This window comes from Amphiprion ocellaris, chromosome 15 (assembly GCF_022539595.1).
Source record: "Amphiprion ocellaris isolate individual 3 ecotype Okinawa chromosome 15, ASM2253959v1, whole genome shotgun sequence".
Lineage (NCBI taxonomy): Eukaryota > Metazoa > Chordata > Actinopteri > Pomacentridae > Amphiprion > Amphiprion ocellaris.
The window spans coordinates 34,499,816-34,523,211 of record NC_072780.1 but is presented as its reverse complement, the minus strand read 5'-3'; the positions used below and the strand labels follow the sequence as shown (position 1 = coordinate 34,523,211).

At 38.0% G+C, this 23,396-nt stretch overlaps 2 protein-coding genes across 8 annotated transcripts in view; both read left to right on the top strand.

Moving 5' to 3' along the window:
- Positions 1-3,469, top strand: part of kiaa0319l (KIAA0319-like ortholog) — a 69,305-nt gene extending 65,836 nt beyond the window's left edge. For all 7 annotated transcript variants that reach the window (XM_055017787.1, XM_055017785.1, XM_055017786.1 and 4 more), the window contains one exon: positions 93-3,469. In XM_055017787.1, the coding sequence (XP_054873762.1) occupies positions 93-289 (197 nt within the window). In that variant the 3' untranslated portion in view covers positions 290-3,469. The remainder of the gene's footprint in view (positions 1-92) is intronic.
- Positions 3,470-6,505: 3,036 nt separating this feature from the next.
- Positions 6,506-23,396, top strand: part of cap1 (CAP, adenylate cyclase-associated protein 1 (yeast)) — a 30,818-nt gene continuing 13,927 nt past the window's right edge. Inside the window, exons 1-5 of the mRNA XM_023274110.3 lie at positions 6,506-6,654; positions 19,024-19,128; positions 22,008-22,108; positions 22,218-22,295; positions 23,063-23,206. Of these exons, the coding sequence (XP_023129878.2) occupies positions 19,026-19,128; positions 22,008-22,108; positions 22,218-22,295; positions 23,063-23,206 (426 nt within the window). The 5' untranslated portion in view covers positions 6,506-6,654; positions 19,024-19,025. The remainder of the gene's footprint in view (positions 6,655-19,023; positions 19,129-22,007; positions 22,109-22,217; positions 22,296-23,062; positions 23,207-23,396) is intronic.

Genomic DNA, 23,396 nt, shown 5'->3' with positions numbered 1-23,396 from the left:
GGATGGATGGATGGATGGATGGATGGATGGATGTTTAAAGGAGGACTAAACCATCAGTTCTCCTTCTTCTCCCCCTGATGTTCTTGTTTCAGCCCGTCTGAAGCCGGTTCCTGCTCCCACCTCCTCGGCCCTCATGCACTCGGACTCAGACCTGGACAGCGAGGACGGGCAGGGCGGCGTTCCGTGGACGGAGCAGGAGCGAGGCCAGCTGCTGAGGCCCCAGAACGGGTCCCTGAGGAACGGCCAGGGTCCGGCCCGGCCCAAGAAACAGAGAGAGGAGCTGCTATAGCAGGACAACCTCACCCCTCCATCCCTGAAGACCTGAGCAGCAGGAGGGGGGAACGCCTGGACCAGACTTGCTGCATCTGAGCCACCAGAACTCAGGCTTCAGACCAGATCCCTGAAATCCACCAGACCTGAGGAATGTACTGCTGAACTTCAACACCAGCCTCTTGTAGACACGCATGTTCACAGCAACACGCCACCAACCAAACACTGCCATGTTCAACCACCGGTCAGAGGAGGACCTGGACCTCCTCCTGGACCTCTGAGCCGGCTGCATGTTCCTACGTCGGCTCTATGAGGACGTTTGTGGCTGCGGTGCCAAAACACATTAGTTCAGAGCAGTTTGTGTGTTTTATGTGATATTAACCCACAGAGACATTTAGAAGACACCTGGAGGAGGAAGATGGAGCTCCTCGTCCTCATCCTCGTCCTGATGCTTGAAGCTCCACCACCACGGACTTCCTGTGACTAGATGATGATCAGACGTCCTCCATGCACTTTGATTTAACTCATCTCATGTCTGAAGAGGAGTCGGTCTGCGATGGTTGAAGTTGAAGGTTGAGCCATAAAAACGGGACTTTGCTGCATCCAGAGTTTATTTTCTGGGGGAAACGTCCAGAAGCACCTTTTACTGGTTTTAGTGAATCCTGGACCTTTAATCTGAACTCTTTTAATTCTCTGTTCAGTTGTTTCGTCTCTAAATTCTCTGTTTGTTGAAGGATGGGTTCACAGTTTTATTTCCAGGGACTAAACCAACAGTTTAGCAGCTTTTCTTCTTCTGCTCATAGCGGCTGATAAACCTCTGAACAGATTTAGTCTCAGTTTAACTCACTGGGGTTCGTTTTTAATCTAAAGTCCTGCAGCTCTACAGAAACAGAATGAAGAAGGAGAGAGAATCAGAGACGTCTTCTGTCAGTAGGACTCATAATGACAGAAATAGGAAAAAATGCACATTTATTTGGTTATTTATTGTAATTTACTAAATAACCTGAAATCCCAAATGTCCAAATTTGCTCAAAATTTGTCCAGAATGACTCAGAATTTTTCATAAATGATGAAAGGTGTCCAAAGTGACTAAAAATGTTCACAAAGGTCTTACAGTATGTCCAAGATGACCTGAAACTGGATGGAAATCTGTCCAAAATGACAAAAAAAATATTGATTTGAAGACATGAAACTCAGAGAGACTTGAAACCGGACGGAAATCTATCAGAAATTTGTCCGAAATAACTCAAAAAGTTCACAAAATGACTTAAATCTGTCCAAAACATGTCAAAAATGCCTTGAAATCTGTTCAAAATGACTAAAAATGTGTCCTAAATGACTAAAAATCACTGATTTGAAGACATGACATGTAAAATGACTCTTTGATAACTGTCACAGTTGAACTCAGTGGGGTTCATTTAAAGTCCTGCAGCTCTGAGGAACCAGAACATCATGAAGAAGAAGACAGAATCAGAGACGTGTGGAAAGACACACATTAGAAAAATAAATCAGATCAGAAAATCCAGCCTTCTTCCACGTGTCCTCAGACGTTAGAAGACTGAACTCCACATATTCCAGATGTTTAACTACAGTTTCTGCTTGTTTGAACACGTCCTGCAGTTCAGTCCAGAACTCTGATTTCTTGTTGTCTGACTTCAGATCCCAGCTGAGTCCCTGAAGGCTTCACGGTTACAGCAAGGAGGGCAGAATTTTTACTTTTTTACAGAATCAGGTTTGAATAAACGGTTTATTTTTGGTGAATATTTAAATGAAACATAAACTGTAGCGATTTAAATTCCAGACTGAGATTTAGTTCATGTTGAGGAACTGCAGATCACAGGAATCTGAAAATCAGGTGATTCTTCCTCACAGTTTGGTTTTTATAATCCAGTTTCAAACCTGCCGGCGGGTTTTAGAGTTCAGAGGTTTGGAGGTCAGAAAAAAAACCAAAACACTGGATGTCCTCCAGAGTTTCCTCTCTGAGAAGACTAAAGAATGGGATAGAAACAGGATGTTGGCGTTAGCGTGACGACACCACTGGACTCCGCACCACCAGCTGCTCTGCTACATGTGCTGCAGACTGATGGAGGCGGAGCTTCTTCTGCATCACTTTCCAGCAGATTCAGAAACTGATGCATAAATGTGTGAAATGCTACTCAGATGATCAGAACTGGAAGGAGATGTTTTAATATATTTGATTTTGTTCCCGTCGTTTACTTGAAGCTTTCAGTAGAAAAACAGTGAATCCATCCTTTAGACGGTAAAACTGACACCAGTAGGAAGAAATCTGTGGAACCAGAGTAAAATCTGTAATAATAAACCCAATAGTTGTCTAAGATTAATCATAATCCGTCAAAACTACTCAAAAATTGTCCAAAATGAACCAGAATTCATCAAAATAACTCAATAATTGTCCAAATTTGAGCATAATTTGTCAAAATTACTTAATTGTCCAAAATTACCCAATAATTTCCCCAAATGAACCATAATTTGTAGAAATTGCTCAATAATTGCCCAAAATAAACCATAATTTATCAAAATTACTCAATAATTGTCTAAAATGAACCATAATTTTCCAAAACTGAATCAAATTAATTTCTTTTTGACTGAATAAAATGTGATTTTTGTGTTTTCTTTCACAGCGATCATTTTAAAGATTCCACAGATTCCCTCTGATGGTTCCAGTTTAGAATCGGAGCTTCACTAAAATCTTTCTGGACTTTCTCTGCGTTTGGAGTCCAGACGTTTGTTTGAGAGCCGGAGGTTCATCTGAGGTTCATCTTTCTTTCACTGCATGCAGAATGTGAATCCACCTTTCTGAGCCACTTTTTCTCCGTTGCTAACGATCTGTTCCTTCTTTAAACGTGTTGCTGATTATTTGCTGTCCTCTGAAGCGCCACCTAGTGCCACCTCTTAGAATCTATCTTCTGATTGTTTCTGCTCGTTTAGCGACGCTATTCCAGCTTTTCTTCTTCCGTTTGCACCATCCTGGATCTCTGGAAGTGGCTTGACCTCGACTCGATGAGTCCACTGTGAGGGAGGATGGAGAACGTGTGAACGAAGGGGTTTCATTGGGTATTTTGTGTTCTTTTTCTTGTTTTAAATAAAGTTTTAGTGAAGGGTCTCCCCTTCCTTTCTTTCTGTGACCTGATGCAACTGGATCATCTGTAAATTCAAATAAAATGTTTTGGTTTGTTCACTTTTCTGACTCGAGAAAAGACTTTAATGAAAAAAAAGCACTTCATTCACACATTTAAGACTATTTCTTGTTTCAGGTCGTCACGGCAACGTATTTCTCACTCACTACACAAAAATGATTCAGCATTAACCAAAATTTGTCAAAATTACCAAACATTGTCCAAAATCAACCATAATCTGTCACAATTACTCATTAATTGCCCAAAATTAACCTAAATTCATCAAATTTACTCAATAATTGTCCAAAATTAATCATAATTTGTCAAAATGACTTAATAATTGTCTAAAATTAACCAGAATTCATCAAAATTACTCGATAATGGTCAAAAATTATCCTTATTGTATGCGTTGCTGCTGTTATTATTTTAGAAGCACATGAACCTCTAGCTGCTGGAACTACTAATATTCCTGGTACTACGACTAACACTGGAACCTTTATTTGCTATTTCACACAGTTACAGAGAAAACAAGTCCAGATCCTCACACTATTTTCTTATTATTTTATTTTAGCATTTTATTTGTATTGTTGTATCGTCCGTCTGTTGTTCCTCGTGATGAAGCTGAGTTTTTCATCCATGGAGGGATGAAGACCGATGAGCAGAAAGTCAGAAAATCAGCAGAATTCAGGTTTTCTTTTTAATGTCGTTTTAAAGATCAGAATCCGTTTCCTGAAGATTTGATTCTTTTCTCTGCTTCATGTCAGTTTGAACTTTAAACAAAACAAACTAAATAAATCATTTTGGGATTATTTCCACAGATATGAGTCATAATTTCAGTCATGGTGGGTTTTTTTACATTTCCTTGCCACTGAAAAAAATATAAAATGTGATTTTTGCTGCAGTTTGTAGCAAACAAACACGTCAACTTGTGTCTCCAGAGTCAGATCTGCAGGTTTGTCGTCTCTGTAGCTTTTAGGATTTTATATTTATTATTATAGTGTGATAATTATTGAATTATTAGTCCTACTTTTGTCATTTTAATCTTTGTTATTTAGATTTAAAAAAAACAAGAAGCTGCTGCTCTCTGACTGCATTGTTTCATTAATTTTTATTAATTCTCATTAAGACAAAAATAATAATTTTGCTGATTTTTTTTTTGCACAGCTGTGTGCATTATGAGTTGTTGTTTTCTTACATTACAGTTATGCCAAGAAAGTATCATTGCAATGTATTATTATTATTTTACAGATATTTCTATATGAGTCATTATTTAAGTAGGTTTGATCATTTTAGTAAAAATAAAACCATTAGATTGCTTGATAATAATAATAATAATAATAATAATAATAATAATAATAATAATAATAATAATAATAATAATAATAATAATAATAATTAATGATAATAATTAATTGATGAATCCTTAATTGGAATAAATTTACTCTGAGCATTGTGTTTTGTTTAATTTTTTTAGCACATTAGCATTGTTTTATTGATAATCATCATCATTAGCTGCATGATTAACTTTATTAAATTCATTATTTTGCATATTTTTACTGTTGTATTCAAATCTTCTGCATGTCTGAGTTTTTGAAAATAATCATTTTAACATTATAGATTTGCCAAAAATATATAATAGCAATTATTATGCAGTTATTCTGACAGATGAGCTATGAATCTAATTGGTATATTAATTTTAATACAGATAAAACCTTTAGATTGCTTGATAATAATGATAATTAATGATAACTAATTGCTGTATCCCTAATTTGAATAAATTAACTGAGCATTGTGTTTTTCTGCACATTTGCGCTGCAGATTGTGATAGTTTCACACATTCGACCTTCTTCTAAAAGCTACGGCTCCTGTGGTTTGGATGTTGGACTCAACTTTACTGCAGTTTTAATAGAATTTCTGTTTTCAACTGAATATTTTTGGGTTTGAGGATGAAGCTGTGGCTCTGATTACATTACTCTTTCATTAATAGACAGAAAATAACATTAGATTACTTGATAATCATCATTAGCTGCATGATTAACTTTATTAAATTCATTATTTTGCATATTTGCTCTGTTGTGTGTAAATCTTCTGCATATATGAATTTTTTTTAACATTAAAGGTGCCAAAAAAATCTTTATTATTGCAATTATTTTGACAGATATTTCTATATAAGCCGTGATTTAATAGATTTGGTCATTTTATTAAAAGCAGGAAACATTAGCTTGCTTAACAATAATAATAATAATTGATGATAATAATCAGTTGTCCATTTATTTGGCTCATTGGTGTTTGTTTATTGCACATTAGTCAAAGTCAGCTTTATTGTCAATTCTGCAATATGTACATGACATACCAAGAATCGAAATTTCGTTACTCTCTCTTCGTGCAACAGTAGACATTAAATAAAGACTTAGAAAATAAGATATTAAAGGGCAAAAAAGAACAAAGGAAGCAAAATTAGAGCCGAGCAACAACTAAGAACTAAGAAAAGCAGAACTGAGTGAAATGTAAACATGACCATGAGATAAAGTGACGGATTTAGTGCAGTATAGTGATATTTAGTGACACATTTCACCCTCTTTAAAGGTCATATTGATGTTTTGAACTGAATATGTTTGGGTTTGAGGATGTTTGTTGGACTAAACAGAAGCTGCTGCTCTCTGATTGCATTATTGTTTCATTCATAGACAGAAAACAACATTATATCGCTTAGTCATCATATCCTTTTGCTGCATGATTAACCACAGTTAGTTTACTTTTTGGTGCATATTTTCTGCAGGTGTGACTGTTTTGTGGAACTCCGCAGCCAGACGCGTCCAAACATGAAGAGGAGCAGAAACCTGCAGAAGTTTCCTGAACATTAAACAGCGACGGAGCTTCGGGTTTCTTCGTGTTTCTTCGTGATTCTTCGTGTTTCTTCGTGTTTCTTCCTCTTTGTTTCTCCAGTTGTAGAGTTTCTCTGACATTTTCCTACAGATTCTAGAGGAATGACTCTTCTTCGTGTTCTTGTCTGTATGTAGAGAGGAAGGATATGTCTGTGGAATGACTTCTTCAGGTTCTTCTTCTTTCTGTCGCTCCGCTCCTTATATGGGAAAGGAATTAGTTGCGCGAGGTAGGGCGGAAACGCGGCGCGGTGGCTGCTGGGTAAATTTACCTTCATCCAGGAAGAAGCGACGGAGCCCGTCCGGTGAAGACTTGCTGTCTGCTCGGTTCCGGAGAGATAACGGACAAATCAGTGCTTGACCAGGTGAGCTGCGGAGTTTTTTATGCGCTGAAACGTTTGCGGCTCGTTTAACGGGAGCGGGAAAACAAAAAGAGTCGCAGCGCGCCGCCGCTCCGTGCTCGTCACCGCGAATCATTCACAAATAATCATTAATTGAAATCGGTGTGATGCTAACGGAGCCGGTTAGCCGCGGCTGCTGCACCGTTACTCCGCCTGACACCGGCTTTAAAAGGCTGTTCGTTAACGTCCCCGGTACTTCTGCTCTCCAGCGGACGTCAGCTCGCTGCGATGCGGGAACTCGGTGCTTTCTGCAGCGTGAGCTAACCGAGAGGGGCGTGTGAGCGGAAAATCCAGGAAATACCGAACACACAGCAGACAGTCAACAACAAGCAGACGTGAATAACCGACACCGGAGGGCTGACTCGGTGTGTTTCAGTCCGTGGAGCTAAGATAAACCGTCAGTCAGGAGTTCCGTTAGCTGGTGGACTTATTTTTGCTGATGGTGTTGTGACATATCTCGTACCCCCCTGAATGTGCTTCCTCATCGCTGAAACCGCTTTGGCTCACACAAGAACGTCATTATTGACACCATATTTTATTTAATACAAACTGCAGCTCTCGGTTGCTCATATTTAATCAGGGTGTGACTTGTAGGTGACGGTTTTTGGGCTACCGAAGGATAAACTTGCTCGGGACACGGAATTTTGCGCTACACCCACCGACTCCGCTAGCTAACTGGCTTATTGTTGCTGATGGTGTTGTGACATAACTCGTACCCCCCTGAATGTGCTTCCTCATCGCAGAAACCGCTTTGGCTCACGCAAGAACGTCATTATTAACATCTTATTTTATTTAATACAAACTGCAGCTCTCGGTTGCTCATAATTAATCAGGGTGTGACTTGTAGGTGACGGTTTTTGGGCTACCGGGGGTAAACTTGCTCGGGACGCGGAGTTCTGCGCTGTACCAACCGGCTCCGCTAGCTAGCTGGCTAGCGTTAGCCGCCTTAGCATCCCTGATTGGAACCCGGTGATCTCATTACCACCGGCGGCTCGGACGTGATTTGTCGGAGCTCTGAGCCCACCGGGGCGGGACGGTGAGCAGCTCAGAGCTCTCCGGGCCCGGTGGTGGCCTTCTTCTCCCTCTGCAGCCGGTTAAAGGGATGATTGTGCAGAAAAAGGCTGCAGGGCAGAGCTCCGACCCGGACAGGCCTCAGATCCACCGGCCTGATTTCTGTCAAATGTCCAGAAAAATGGGTCTGCAGAAGCTGGGATGAGTGCACAGGAAGCTGGAATAGGAGAGAATTCCAATGCATTTGACTGAACGCTTTATGAATTCCTGCAGGTCAAATTTAAACAACGTTTGCGCTGTTTCAGCTGCTTTAATCCAAATATAGTAAATAATAAAATGCAATAAGAAGCACACACCCTTCTGAAGACAGTAAACATCCTGACAGGTTTATTGTCCCTCTGCTGGTTTTACCACAGAATGGGATTAATTCTTCATTTACTGTGGAGCAGTAATGTTCTAAAACAGAGGAGTCAAACTGGTTCTAGTCCAGTCTGATCTCCAGTAAAACCAGTAAAACCACAGCATAATAACCTAGAAATAACCACAACTCCTAATGGTTCCTTTGTTTTACTGCAGAAATGTTCACATATAAGGAATTATCTTTTTACTAAACATCAACAACCTGAAATTTATGAAGAAAGATAAATTCAGTTTCATCAACATTCAGCCTCAGTTTATCATTTCCACATTACAACTTCCAGATCACAGTTTCTACAAAGAAACACAATGTTTAGTCACCTGGAACTTAACCAGAGAGGATTTTACTTTAAAAGGACAAAAAAAAGACTAAATATTACAAAAATGAGACACAAAAAACACAAGCGAGAAACAAAATGGCAAAAAATGAGACAAACGACACGAAACAAAACAAAAAAGAGACTAAAAATTTGACTAAAAAGCTACAAAGCAATAAAAAATATACAAATGAGACAAAAAAAATGAGAACACCGTGAAACAAAATGACAGAGAAGGTACACAAAACAATGAATAAAGCCAACAAAAGACAAAAATGAGATTTAAAAAAAAAACCCACAAATGAGACAAAAAGGAAACACAAAATGAAAAAACTGAGAAACAAAACTGTGACATAAACAAGAAAAGACAACAAAAACAAGCAAAATATTACAAATGTGACACACAAACAACAAAAGCGAGAAACAACATGACAAAAATGAGACGAACGACACGAAACAAAAAAATTAGACAGAAAAATTACAAAAAAATATACAAATGAGACAAAAAAATGACAAAATTGTAAACAAAACAAGAAAAACCTGACATAAATCATAAAAGCCAGACAACAAAAACAAGATAAAATATTACAAAAATGACACACAGAACTACAAAACGACAACAGAACCATGTAGTATTTTCACCCCTGATCTAAGTGAAGCAGTGAAGTGAATCCATGCAGCTGCAGCTCCAGTTCTCAGTAACTGCAGCTAAAACTCGGTTCAGCAGCTGCAGCTCCAGTTCTCAGTAACTGCAGCTAAAACTCGGTTCAGCAGCTGCAGCTCCAGTTCTCAGTAACTGCAGCTAAAACCCGGTTCAGCAGCTGCAGCTCCAGTTCTCAGTAACTGCAGCTAAAACTCGGTTCAGCAGCTGCAGCTCCAGTTCTCAGTAACTGCAGCTAAAACCCGGTTCAGCAGCTGCAGCTCCAGTTCTCAGTAACTGCAGCTAAAACCCGGTTCAGCAGCTGCAGCTCCAGTTCTCAGTAACTGCAGCTAAAACCCGGTTCAGCAGCTGCAGCTCCAGTTCTCAGTAACTGCAGCTAAAACCCGGTTCAGCAGCTGCAGCTCCAGTTCTCAGTAACTGCAGCTAAAACCCGGTTCAGCAGCTGCAGCTCCAGTTCTCAGTAACTGCAGCTAAAACTCGGTTCAGCAGCTGCAGCTCCAGTTCTCAGTAACTGCAGCTAAAACCCGGTTCAGCAGCTGCAGCTCCAGTTCTCAGTAACTGCAGCTAAAACCCGGTTCAGCAGCTGCAGCTCCAGTTCTCAGTAACTGCAGCTAAAACCCGGTTCAGCAGCTGCAGCTCCAGTTCTCAGTAACTGCAGCTAAAACCCGGTTCAGCAGCTGCAGCTCCAGTTCTCAGTAACTGCAGCTAAAACCCGGTTCAGCAGCTGCAGCTCCAGTTCTCAGTAACTGCAGCTAAAACCCGGTTCAGCAGCTGCAGCTCCAGTTCTCAGTAACTGCAGCTAAAACTCGGTTCAGCAGCTGCAGCTCCAGTTCTCAGTAACTGCAGCTAAAACCCGGTTCAGCAGCTGCAGCTCCAGTTCTCAGTAACTGCAGCTAAAACCCGGTTCAGCAGCTGCAGCTCCAGTTCTCAGTAACTGCAGCTAAAACTCGGTTCAGCAGCTGCAGCTCCAGTTCTCAGTAACTGCAGCTAAAACCCAGTTCAGCAGCTGCAGCTCCAGTTCTCAGTAACTGCAGCTAAAACCCAGTTCAGCAGCTGCAGCTCCAGTTCTCAGTAACTGCAGCTAAAACCCAGTTCAGCAGCTGCAGCTCCAGTTCTCAGTAACTGCAGCTAAAACCCAGTTCAGCAGCTGTCCTGCTCCTTTCTTCCTTTACTGGCAGCTGTGTTCACTTTCAGTTCTTACAGCAACAGCTTGCTTCTGTCTGAAATGGAATAATTCAGGTTTATGAGTGTGTTTTTAGTCGTTGATGGAGATCCGTAGAGACACGAACCTGTTAACGGGTTTAATGTCGGGTGAATATACGTATATATAGACTATGAAGAAGATAAACTGTTTTCCTAAACGCTCCGCAGACTTGGGTTGCTCATTTTCACTCTTTTTGGTGTTTTTCTCTATTTATTTTGTCATTTCCAGTCTCTTTGTGTTGTTTTTGTCATTTTTTTGTTATTTTTAATTTTTGTTGTTTTTTTGTCATTTTCAATCTATTATTGTTGTTTTTTGTGTAATTTTGTAATTTTAAATCTGTTTTTGTTGTTTTTCTTTTGTCATTTTCAATATTTTTTAGTTGTTTTTTTCACCCAAATTTTGTTGGATTCAGTCTATTTGTTGTTGTTTTTGTCTTATTTTTCATAATTTTCAATGTTCTTGGTGTGTTGTCTCATTTTTTTGGTCATTTTCAATCTTTTTGTTGTTTTTTGTCTCTTTTTTTTAACATTTTCTGCCTTATTGCTGTTGTTTTTCAAATTTTTTGGCAATTTTCATACTTGTTATTTTTGTCATTTATTGTCATTTTCAGTCTTATTGTTGTTTTTCTCATTTTTTTGGTCATTTTCAATCTTTTTGTTGTTTTTTGTCTCATTTTTTTTACATTTTCTATCTTATTGCTGTAGTTTTTCAAATTTTTTGGTAATTTTCGTACTTGTTATTTTTGTTATTTATTGTCATTTTCAGTCTTATTGTTGTTGTCTTATTGTTGTGTTTTTCGCATTTTTTATTGTTTTTCTCATTTTTTTCAATCCATTTGTTGTGTTTTCTCTATTTTTTTTCTTTTTCAATCCATTTGTTTTGTTTTCTCTATTTTTTTCAACATTTTTCAGTCTTTTTTTTGTTTTTTGTCAGATTTTTTTGTTGGTGGAAACGTTCCTCACAGATTTTGGCCTCCTGTCTGAGGAAAGTTGTTTCTTCTTTAGAGTTTCTCCAGAACATTTGGTCGCTTCGTTTTGGTGGATTTTAGGGAGAAAATATTTCAGTAGTGGGGATTTCTGGAAGTGTCTCTGTAGGAGTTTTACGTTTATTAGTACCAGAAAAGTTTGTTGTTGGTGTTAAAACGGAGCACTGAGTCTCCTTCAGGGCGACTCCCTTCCTGCAGGTGAGTCACCTCTCAGGTGAGACCAGGAAGTGCTGAAGTCTGCAGGTAGAAATGAGGGAGTGTAGGTCAGGGTGTGAGTCCTGCTGTGATCTGGTTCGTCGTTAATTTTTAACGAGAAGCAAAGTGGAAGCGTTTTACCTGAGATGCTGTTTGCTGTAATTCTGTTGGACGTTTTAAATCTTTCTTTTAGTTTTTAATCGTCTCACCTGCTGCAGCTCCAGTCTCCTGTTTTATACTTTAATTCATATTCTACCAGATTTCCAGCCGTAGGTCTGATTAAAAACCTGCCTCCAGGCATTAATTATTAATCTCTCCAGTCAGACGTGTGATTTCTGACACATGAATTCCTTCAGGGGGTTTTATGAGCTGCTAGAACCAGAAGTCTGCATCAAAATGTTGAATCTTGAAGCTTTGGATTAGGGCTGCAACAACGAATCGATAAAATCGATAATAATCGATTATTAAAAGCGTTGGCAACGAATTTCATTATCGATTCGTTGTGTCGCGCGATTCGTGCGTCACTCGCCATGTCGCGGAGCGTCCACTTCACCTGCAGAGCTTTGTCAATGCTGGCTGACGGAAATAAAGTTTTTTTTGTTTTTTAAAAATAATTCCACCTCTAGAGCGAGTTGAACAGAACGAGGTGGCGGCAAAGCGAAAGTAAATTCAGAGTAATTTCAACCGAACGTGACCGACACGGAGGAAACAGTCAGACCGAAATCCTCAAAAGTGTGGCAGCATTTAACGCTTCACAAAACAACAAACATGCGTAGCATGCAAGCTTTACAAAAGTGATATGATGTACGGGAGCACCACGATGATGATGCAGCACCTGAAACGGAAACACGTTGGAGTCGCCGATGAGGATGAAGGAGCTCAACAGCAGGTAAGTCACTACATTATCCTACGTTTGTTCCGTTTTACAGTGAGGAAACGTAACGTTAGTCTCTCTGGTAGCTCTCCTGATGCTAGTGTTTGTTAGCTGATTAATGACAGTGATAGGGCACGTGTGTGTGTGTGTGTGTGTGTGTGTGTGTGTGTGTGTGTGTGTGTGTACGTGCGCGTGTGAAACTTTTTATTTCACTTTAATCAGCTTAAGCAGGGTTTGAATATGCTTTATAAATAAACGTAACTTGCCCACAATGGTGATAATAATTTAAAGATTAAGCCTCAAGTTTTAATTTTCTCACAAAGTCTGAGTGAAGACACTGGTCTGTGTTGGAGTGAGGCAGGATGAACTGCATTTAGACCGGGGTTAAAGTAACTTATTTAGTATGTAGTATTTTTTATGGTGCTTGTCCTATCTATCTATCCATCTATCCATCTATCTACCTATCTATCTATCTATCTATCTATCTATCTATCTATCTATCTATCTATCTATCTATCTATCTATCTATCTATCTATCTATCTATCTACCTATCTATCTATCCATCTATCTACCTATCTATCTATCCATCTATCTACCTATCTATCTATCTATCTATCTATCTATCTATCTATCTATCTATCTATCTATCTATCTATCTATCTATCTATCCATCCATCCATCCATCCATCCATCCATCCATCCATCCATCCATCCATCCATCCATCCATCCATCCATCCATCCATCCATCCATCCATCCATCCATCCATCCATCCATCCATCCATCCATCCATCCATCCATCCATCCATCCATCTATCTATCTACCTACCTATCTATCTATATGTGTGCGTGTGCGTGTGCGTGTGCGTGTGTGTGTGTGTGTGTGCGTACTTTGTGTTTTGCTCTTTGGACTACTTACTTGCCTTAACCTAATACTGCAAATAAAACAAGATAATTACTGAGTTGTTGTAAATTGTGCTATAATACATACTCAAACTATACTATCTTTCTCATTTCTTGAACAGCAAACAATGACAGGCTTCATGATGAGCAAGACATCATGTCAACCACAGCAAGCATCTGTCCTGACTGAGAGCATCCTCAACATGATGCTCACTGGCATGAGGCCTGTGTCGATGGTTGAAGACGAAGGCTTCGCTTCAATTATCTTATTTGCTCTGTCAGTCCAAATCTTCTCTTTCAGAATAAAGCGGCGGAAATTAAAAATGTGTTGTTTTTTTATCCGATTCATCGATTAATCGAAAAAATAATCGGCCGACTAATCGATTATTAAAATAATCGTTAGTTGCAGCCCTACTTTGGATGATTTAAACTGAACAAAAGCAGCTTTAAAGATCTGCTGCAGCCTGAGAAGTGATTTTTTTATTTTAAATATCAGGACAGATGTTTACATTATTCATCCAAACCACAAATAATTAATGTGCAGAGCAAAAAATACCCCCAAATCTGTCCTCAATCCTGATGATAACTTATTTAATAAACATTTGATGTTAAAATATTTTTTAAAAAATTTGAATAATCTGTGAATTATATTTTCATTCCATTCATTTTCAATCTTTTTGGTTTTTTTTGTCTCATTTATTTGTCATTTTCAGTCTCTTTTTGTTGTTGCAATAATGTCAGAAAGCGCTTAAAAGTCCATGTTCATCCCAGTGATATTGAATGATCTCTAAGCAGCTGTTTTATGTGATCAGATGAGTTTCTGAATTATTTTCTGTCTCTGAGCTAATTGATGAACCATATTTTAGTGTTTAAATTAACTCTCAGCCCTTTAAACGACTCCGTTCAAACCAGAATCGTCTCCTCAGGTCACCGGATACGTCCAGATTTGTATTTAAAAATGAGCCGGTGGCCGGTTTATCTCCTCATTAGTGAGAGTGGTTGGATCTGTTGACCGTCGGCCGGCTGGAAGGACCTGACAGCGAACCCATGCTCAGGTTTCAGACGTCTGATGTAACGTTAGCTGCCTCGTTAGCCGCACCTGAACAGATTATGTCAGGTTAGTTAATGACGTCCTCCAATGGCTGCCGGACTCAAAGCTGTGTTTAAAAAGAATATTTGGAATAACAGGCAGGACTTCTGTCTGCAGGAACGTGGAATCATCTACATTCTTAGCAGGTTGAGGCCTGTTCTCCTTTCTTCTGATTATTCAACCACTCTTAAGGTGGAATTGTGAGGTTTTTCTACCCTGCAGGCCTCCTTAAAACTGACACTTTCCAAAGGATTTATAGTTGTGTGCAGTTGTAAAAGTTATCAGTGCATTAAAATTAATAGTTGTGTGTCTGTCAGTGCAGGAATTAACCTGCTGCTGGATAAAACATTTACAAAATTAGTGTAAAAATGTCAGGAAAACTTCTGCATTTTGTCTAAACAGTCATTTTTTTAGAGTTTTATTAATTTTTAATCTGATTAATAACCTGCCTCCAGGCATTAATTAATATTCTCTCCAATCAGACGTGTGATTTATGACACATGAAGTCCTTCAGGGGTTTTTATGAGCTGCTACGACCAGAAATCTGGATCGAAGTGTTGAATTTTGAAGCTTTGGATGATTTAAAGATCTGCTGCAGCCATGAAAAGTGATTTTTTTTAAAAAATATCAGAACCAATATTTACATTGTTCATGAACCTGATTTGCTTTTTTTCATCAATTTGGAAAATTGTCATAAGAAAATTTTATTTTTTTCCCATTAAACTGTCAAAATTCTCAAAGTGTTCAGTTTGGAATTAAATTAAATGGAAGAAATAAAAAATAAAATAAAGCCTTACAAACTGTAGAACTGTTGATCACTATGTTTTGAAGAGAAATTAATTATAAAATAAAAATATAAGTAAGTAAATATAAAAAAATATATATAATATAAAATATAATTGAAAATATATTAAAAAAATAAACCACACTATGTTTTGAAAAGAAATTAATTTAAAAAAACTAAATCTAATAATATAAGCTAAAACTGAATTTAAAAAAAATAAACCGCAGAATTTGTGATAACTATGTTTTGAAAAGAAATCAATTATAAAATAAAAAATCTAATAAAATAATATTTTTTTAAAAATGTAAACGTTAAAAAAATGTCTTCTAAACTGTTGAAAAATCCTAAAGTGTTCAGTTTGCAGATAAATGGAAAAAATAAAATAAAACCTCAGAAACCATAGAACTAGTGATCACTCTGTTTTGAAAGGAAATTAATTATAAAATAAAATAATAAAATATTTTTAAAAAATAAAAAATTTTAAAAAGTAAAAGAAAATTTCCTCTAAACTGTTGAAAAATCTCAGTGTTCAGTTTGCAGTTAAATTAAATGTATAAATGATCAATCCTCACAAACCGTAGAACTAGTGATCACTGTGTTTTTAAAAATAAATGAATTCTTCAAATTGTTGCAGATGAATTTAGGATTAAACAATAATTTCAGAAACTTTTCCCACCATTAATATTAATCTGAATCAAAACACTTCGCATTATTTTTTCCAAAATAAGTTTTAATTGTGCAGATTTTCAGTATTAATGTTTTCATAAAAAATAAGTTAAAGGCTAAAGTTTTAATAAAAATAAACTTTTCTTCTCTCAAAAAAACTTTAATTCATGTAATAAATGAGCCTAAAAAGCTGCACAATAACTCAATAAAACTGTCAACTATTTAGAAATACTCTGTTTAAATCAGGAACTGTGTGATCCAGAGTGAATAAATCAGATTATATGGGAACTTTTAGCTGCTCTGGGGTCTTATTTTAATAATATTTTCTGTTTATTAATTCTTAATTTGCTTGTGTTTGTTTCTTTGTAGTTTTGTTTCTCGCGTTTATCGTTTTTGTCGGTTTCTAACTTTTTTGGTCTAATTTTTTGTCTTTTAGTTTTGTGTCGTTTGTCTCATTTTTTGTCATTTTGTGTCTCATTTTTGTAATATTTTGTCTTGTTTTTTTGTTTTGTCTTTTTGTCGTTGGTCTCATGTTTTTGCCACTTTGTTTCTTGTTTTTGCTGTTTTGTTTTTTTTTCTTCCTCGTGTTTGTCCATTTTTTTGGTGGTTTTGTTTTTCACTTTTGTTATTTCTTGTCTGATTTTTTTTTGTCTCAACTTTTCTAATTTGATGTCTCAGTTTTTGTCGTTTTGTCTTTTTTTGTGTCATTTGTCTCTTTTTTGTTGTTTTGTGTCTAATTTTTGTAATATTTTGTCTTGTTTTTCTTTTTTGTCTGAATTTTGTTGTTGGTCTCATTTTTTGTCGCTTTCCAAATTTTTTTGTCTAGTTTTTTTGTTTTGTGTCATTTGTCTCAATTTTAGTCATTTTGTGTTTTTTAGTTTCTCGCTTGTGGTGTTTGTCTATTTTTTTGATAGTTTTGTTTCTCGCTTTTGTCATTTCTTGTCTCGTTTTTGTCGCTTTGTAGCTTTTTTGCCTCTTTTCTAGGTTTGTCTCATTTTTTTGTCATTTAGTGTCTCATTTTTGTAATATTTTGTCGTGTTTTTGTTGTTTTTTGTCTTTTTTTTTGTCTGACTTTTGTGGTTGTGATCCTCCAGTAAATCCTCTCTGGTTCAGTTCCAGGTGACTAAATGTTGTGTTCCTTTGTCGACACACTGTGATCTGCAAGTTGTAATGTGGAAATGATAAACTGAAGCTGAATGTTGATGAAATTGAATTTATTTTTCTTCATAAATTTCAGGTTGTTCATGATGTTTAGTAAAAAGATAATTCCTGAATTGTGAACATTTCTGCACTAAAACAAAGGAACCATTGGGAGTTGTGGATATTTCTTGGTTATTCTGTTGCAGTTTTACTGGTTTTACTGGTTTTACTGGTTCTGGATGTGGAACCTGGACTAGGATCAGTTGGACTCTCCTGGTCTACAGTAATAATAATCTTAGTTGAACTGATCCAATAACTAACACTGCTGGATCTGTTTGGTCTCCATCCTCTTAAAATGACACAACGACTGCAGGAAAAAAATCACAATAAATACTTCATAAAGCTTAAAAAGGACAAATACACGATGGAAAAATGAGTGCAGTTTGTAGCCGATCATCTCCTCAGAAACGTCTTTACGTCAGGTTTTTGGCAGTTACTCGTTTCTGGAACCGATTCATTCCAAAGCAAACCAGCGGAGCTCAGTCTTAATCTGGGTTTCCTCTTCGGAGCGTCCAAGGTGTAACCGAGTCCCTGATTAGAAACAGGAAGTAGATTCAGAACAGCCGACCTCACAGCAAACACAAAAACACAACGACAAACACCACCGGTTGTTTCTGGTTTGAGTTAAACTGACCTGTGGATGAGATGGAGTCTGGTGTTTTTCTGAAGCCTTGTTTGGACGTTTTAACAACGAAGTTTTAATGAGCTGCTGCTCGTTAGGAGCTTAAAACGATCCCTTAACGAGCAGCAAGGAGGACGTTCAGCAACAAACATCACCGTAAAAGCAGAGAAACAACCAGGAAGCTGATTATATAATATTCCTAGTTTCATAGCTGTTGAAGAGGCTGGATGTGAGGTTTAAACTGTAGAATCTAAAATATTACATACATGAGTATTTCTAGAACGTCTACGCTGTAATTAGTTGATGAATCCAGTTACTTTGGTTGTGAAAGCGACAAAAAAATGGATGAACGACAAAAAAGAGAAACAAAATGACAAAAACGACAAAACATAAGCGAGACAACAAGGAAACACAACAACAAAAACATGAGACAAACGACAGACAAAAAACAAAAACAAGACAAAATACTACAAAAACGAGACTCAAAACAACAAAAAATGAGACAAACGACACGGATCAAAACAAAAACAAAATACTAGACAAAAGTTAGAAAGCAGCAAAAAAATGGACAAACGAGACAAAAAATGACAAAAGCAAGAAACAAAATGACAAAAAACATGAGACAAAGGTCAAGCAAAAAGACAAAAAAACAAGACAAAATATTACAAAAATGAGACACAGAACGACAAAAGAACAATGAACAATCTAGTAATTTACTTTATGATGAAAACAACTTGTCATGGTCTAGAAATGATTTTAAATTTATAGTTTTACTAATTTACAATCTGCAGTTAATGTCTTCTCTGGAATTTTTACACTTTGAGGGCCGGGTTTGGCCCATGGGCTGCATGTTGGACACCCCTGGGTTAGATTATTAACCACGTCTGAAACCAGTCATAAAGCTAATCTGAAGGCATCTTAAGGCAGTCAAAAACAGACCAAGTCCAAAACTGGTCCAGAATCGGTCTAAAATCAACCCCAAAACTACTCTTAATTTGCATACATGCACTCTGGTTGGAGGTCATGAACCTCCACAGAAGTCTTTGTCATGGTGCCCCATTGCTAGCTAAACCCATCCAGGTCCTGGTGATCGTAGCTTCAGGAAAAACCCACAGGAAGTCCTGTGGGTTTCTCCTGAAGCTCCTACAATTAAAAGGTTGAACATTTCAGGTCATTAAGTACCACATTAGTCTTTGTCATGGTGCCCATTTTAGCTAAACTCCCACAATGCTCTCTGCTTTGACATGACCTGTAGTCTGAGTGGTGGCTCCTCTGGTCTGTACAGGATTAAACACAACAAGCTGCAGTTCTAAAAGACTCCACCATGTGGCCAGAACTCAATTACTAGAGCGGTTTGATGTTAGCACCATTAGCAGCTGGTTCAGTAATGTCTCCGTCTGACAGGTATGGCAGAGTTGGCGAATCTGGTTCAGCGGCTTGAGGTGGCGGTGGGCCGTCTGGAGTCCATGTCGAGTCCTGGAGGCAGCGCCGGAGGTTCTGCTGGAGGAGGTACCGTCAAAAAAAACGCCCCGCTATAGAACCATGTTACAGCTTTTACTCCACTAGATAGAGGTCGTTTGGTAGCATTAGTTCAGTATTTAGATGGACTACTTGAACAGAACTAGTACTGGTCACTTTTAAAGCAGCTGTTGTCTAACTAGTTCTAGCAGAAGCTTCACTAGTGAACCTGTGATCTGCACTGAAGTCCCAAGCTAGTCAGTCATTAGCATTTAGCTAGTTTAGCCAGTGGAAGTTTGCCCTTACGCTGTAATACACCGTCACTAGTTAACTATCTGCACTTTCTCTAGTCAGCGTAGAAACTAATAAAAGGGATTTCACAAGTTCTTCCACCAAGCAGAAATAAACAAATCCTGGTTGGTTAGTAGTTTTCATTTAGAGCCGGTGAGCCGCTAGTAAACGTCAATGAATGACTCTGTCCCACCTCCTCACTAGCATTCTGTGCAGCTAGTTAGCATTTTGGCTTTAACTAGTTCAACTAGTCAATATTTTTGACCTCACCTGTTGACACTGCAATTAGAATGACTCTCACTAGTGTAACTAGTGGATATTTTTAATTTGAGGTTAATTTGTTAACTAGTAAACCACCACAATAGTTGACTAGTAGATCAAGAGAGGTTTTAAGTAGTCATTGCTCTGGCTTTTATTAGCTGAACTAGTGAACTTAACCCACTAGTGTATCTAGCGAATAGTTTAAATTTCACTCGTTATCTAGTAAACTGCCTCAATAGTTGACTAGTAGATCAAAAGAGGTTTTAACTCGTTAACTAGTCAGCATTTTAACTTTCACTAATTCGACAAGTCAAGTCAAGTCTTCTTCAGTTGAGGCTTTAGTCAGAATGACTCTCACTAATGTAACTAGTTGATGCTTTGAATTTCAGGTTAATTTGTTAACTACTAAACTGCCTCAGTAGTTGACTAGCAGACCAAGAGAGGTTTTAACTAGGCAGTGTTTTGGCTTTTATTAGTCAAACTAGTAAACTTAACCCACTAGTGTAAGTAGTGGATAGTTTAGATAGTCAACTTGGTTAGAATAATGTGGATCACTAGTTAATCAGTGACATAAGTCTATGTAAGACTAGTAAAGACTTTGAGCATCAGTAGCTGATAACTAGTTAACTAGTCAGCTTTTTAACTTTCAATAGTTCAACTAGTCAACACTATTGACCTCACCAGTTGACACCTTAATCAAAATGACTCTCACTAGTGTAACTAGTTGATGCTTTTAATTTCACTTGTTAACAAGTAAACTACATTAATAGTTGACTAGTAAATCAAGAGAGGTTTTAACTAGTCATTGTTATGGCTTTTATTAGCTGAACTAGTAAACTTAACCCATTAGTGTAACTAGTGGATAGTTTAAATTTAACATGTTAACTAGTAAACTGCCTCAGTAGTTGACTAGTAGATCAAGAGAGGTTTTAACTAGTCATCATTTTGGCTTTCATTAGTTAACCTAGTAAACTTAACCCACTAGTGTAACTAGTTGATATTTTGGATCTCATTAGTTAACTTGGTTAGAATAATGTGGGTCACTAGTTAAGACTAGTAAAGACTTTGAGCATCAGTAGTTAGTAACTGGTTAACTAGTCAGCGTTTTTGCTTTTATTAGTCCAACTAGTGAATATTTTGAACCTCGGTAGTTGACAGTTAAGTCAAACTGACTCATTAATAATAATAATAATAATAATAATAATAATAATAATAATAATATTAATAATAATAATAATAACAATAATAATAATAATAATAATAAATTTTATTTATAAAGCGCTTTACAAGTAACTCAAAGACGCTGTACATAAAATACAATAAGATAAAACAAAACAGTTGATTGAAATCAATAAATAGTAAATCAAGTTCAAGATAAAATACAGAATCACTTAAGGAAAGCAGATCTAAAAAGGTGAGTCTTTAAAAGGGATTTAAATGTGGTGAGGTTGGTGCAGTCACGGAGGGCATGGGGGAGTGAGTTCCAGAGTGTGGGGGCGGCAATGGCGAAGGCTCTGTCCCCCCAATGTCGCCGGCTGGTCCTGTGCGGGATGGAAAGGAGGTTTGTGTGGGAGGAACGGAGATTCCTGGGGGGGGTGTAGGGGAGGAGCAAATCGGTAAGGTAAGAGGGGGCAAGATTATGGATGGACTTGAAGGTGAGGAGAAGCAGTTTGTACTGGATGCGGTGTGAAATGGGAGCCAATGGAGGTTCTGCAGGACGGGGGTGATATGGTCGTGAGAACAGGTTCGGGTGAGGAGTCGGGCAGCAGAGTTTTGAATGAGTTGAAGTTTATTGAGAGCTGTGGAGGTGGAGCTGAAGAGAATGCTGTTGCAGTAGTCAAGGCGGGAAGTGACGAAGGCATGAGTGTAACTAGTTAACATTTTGGGCCTCACTAGGTCACTAGTTAATTAGTGAGATGAGTAAATGTGTGACTAGTTAGCATGTCCAGTACATGTACTAGTTTAGTCCAGAGGGCTACTAGTGTGTCTCAGAAACAGACTAGTCGGGACTTGGGTGCTGTTGGTGCCGTGTTCTGGTTAACTAGTTGGACTCCTATTTAAACTATCTGGATTAAAGTGCCACTAGTTGCTAAAAAGAAAGGCTAGTAAGAGGTTTGTTCAACTAGTACTGTGAAGAAAACAGCTGTTTGATCAGGATATCTGTAAATTCATCAATTAACCCAGACTGGTGCTGCTAGAAGTCGAGTTCAGACGACTTGTTACCCATCTGTTAACCAACTAATAACTTGTTTTGTTTTTCTTTGTTAGTTAATGTGCAGATTAGAGTCACTTAGATTCGTTTTTCTGTACTAGTTGAAAACTTTAAAGCTTTAGGATCTGAATTTCCCTGAACTTTACCGTTTCCTCGGTGTTTCCAGCGGTGTGCGCGTACGTGGAGGCCTTCGATGAGATCGTCAGCGGTCCGGTGGCTCAGTACCTCAGCCTCAGCAAGCAGATCGGAGGAGACGTCCAGAAACATGTAGGTCACCATGCTGGAGAGCGAACACTGACTCCAGGTTTTAGAGAAACACTGAACTGAAAAATAATAAAACATCCTTCCAGCATTTAGTTTGTTTTCTCTCTTCCAGGCAGAAATGGTGAAGCAGGGATTCAGCAGCCAGAGACAACTTCTGATCACAGCCTCGACCTCCCAGAAGCCCTCTGATGTGAGTCAGCACACTTTATAAACGTGCTTTATAATAATCATCTATCACAATTTATAGTAACCAATCACACTTTATCATAATCATCTATCACACTTTATAACAATTAATCACACTTTATAACAGTAGGCCACACTTTATAATAACCATAATCATCAGTCACACTATATAATAATCAATCACACTTTATAAACATGCTTTATAATAATCATCTATCACACTTTGTAGTAACCAATCACACTTTATCATAATCATCTATCATGCTTTATAATAATCAGTCTCACTTTAAATATTAGCAACTTTTCAAGACTGAAAGTTCTTGAGTTTACAAAAAGTCTTAAAATGTTGAATCTGATCGCTCTAATGTCACTTTGAGTTTGCAGTAATCTGTGAATGTAGTAGACAGATGAAAAATGCAGATAACTGCAAAAGAAGCAAACATTTTAGTTGTTTAAGTTCATGTAAATGTCTCTTCATCCATTCAGTCTCAACCAGCATTCATCTGAATTGAAAAACTTTACTTATTGCGTCAAATATTGATATTTGACAAAAGTACAGTTAATGGTGATTAATTACAAAGCCACATCTCACCACTGAAAGAAAAGTGGGTTTTCACTTTTACTTTGCAGATTTTGTCTTTTCTTTTTTTAGCCTGCTTTGGGAGAAAATAGCATCAGACAGAATGAGAACAGGATGTTTGAGTGTAAAACTCTGCTTTTAAACGGCGTTTTTCTTAAAGCTCTGACTGAACCTGGTTTTTCCTCCTCCAGACCGTGATGACGTCCCTCCTCCAGCCGGTGTCCAAAGCCATCCAGCAGGTCCAGACCTTCCGTGAGCAGAACCGCAGCTCGCCGCTGTTCAACCACCTGTCGGCCGTCAGCGAGAGCATCCCCGCCCTGGGCTGGGTCGCCATGGTGAGTTCCTACCGAGGGCCGGAAACGAGTCGTCCTCTGGTTCTGCTGAGCGACGGGTGGCTGGCCGACAGCAGACAGAGCGGCTCTGTTTCTGCACATCCTGAACTCTTTGTTTGTTGTTGGTTTGTGAAGAAGAATCCAGCAGCTTTTCAGACACACAGTAGATTCATTCAGCTTCCTACTGATCCTC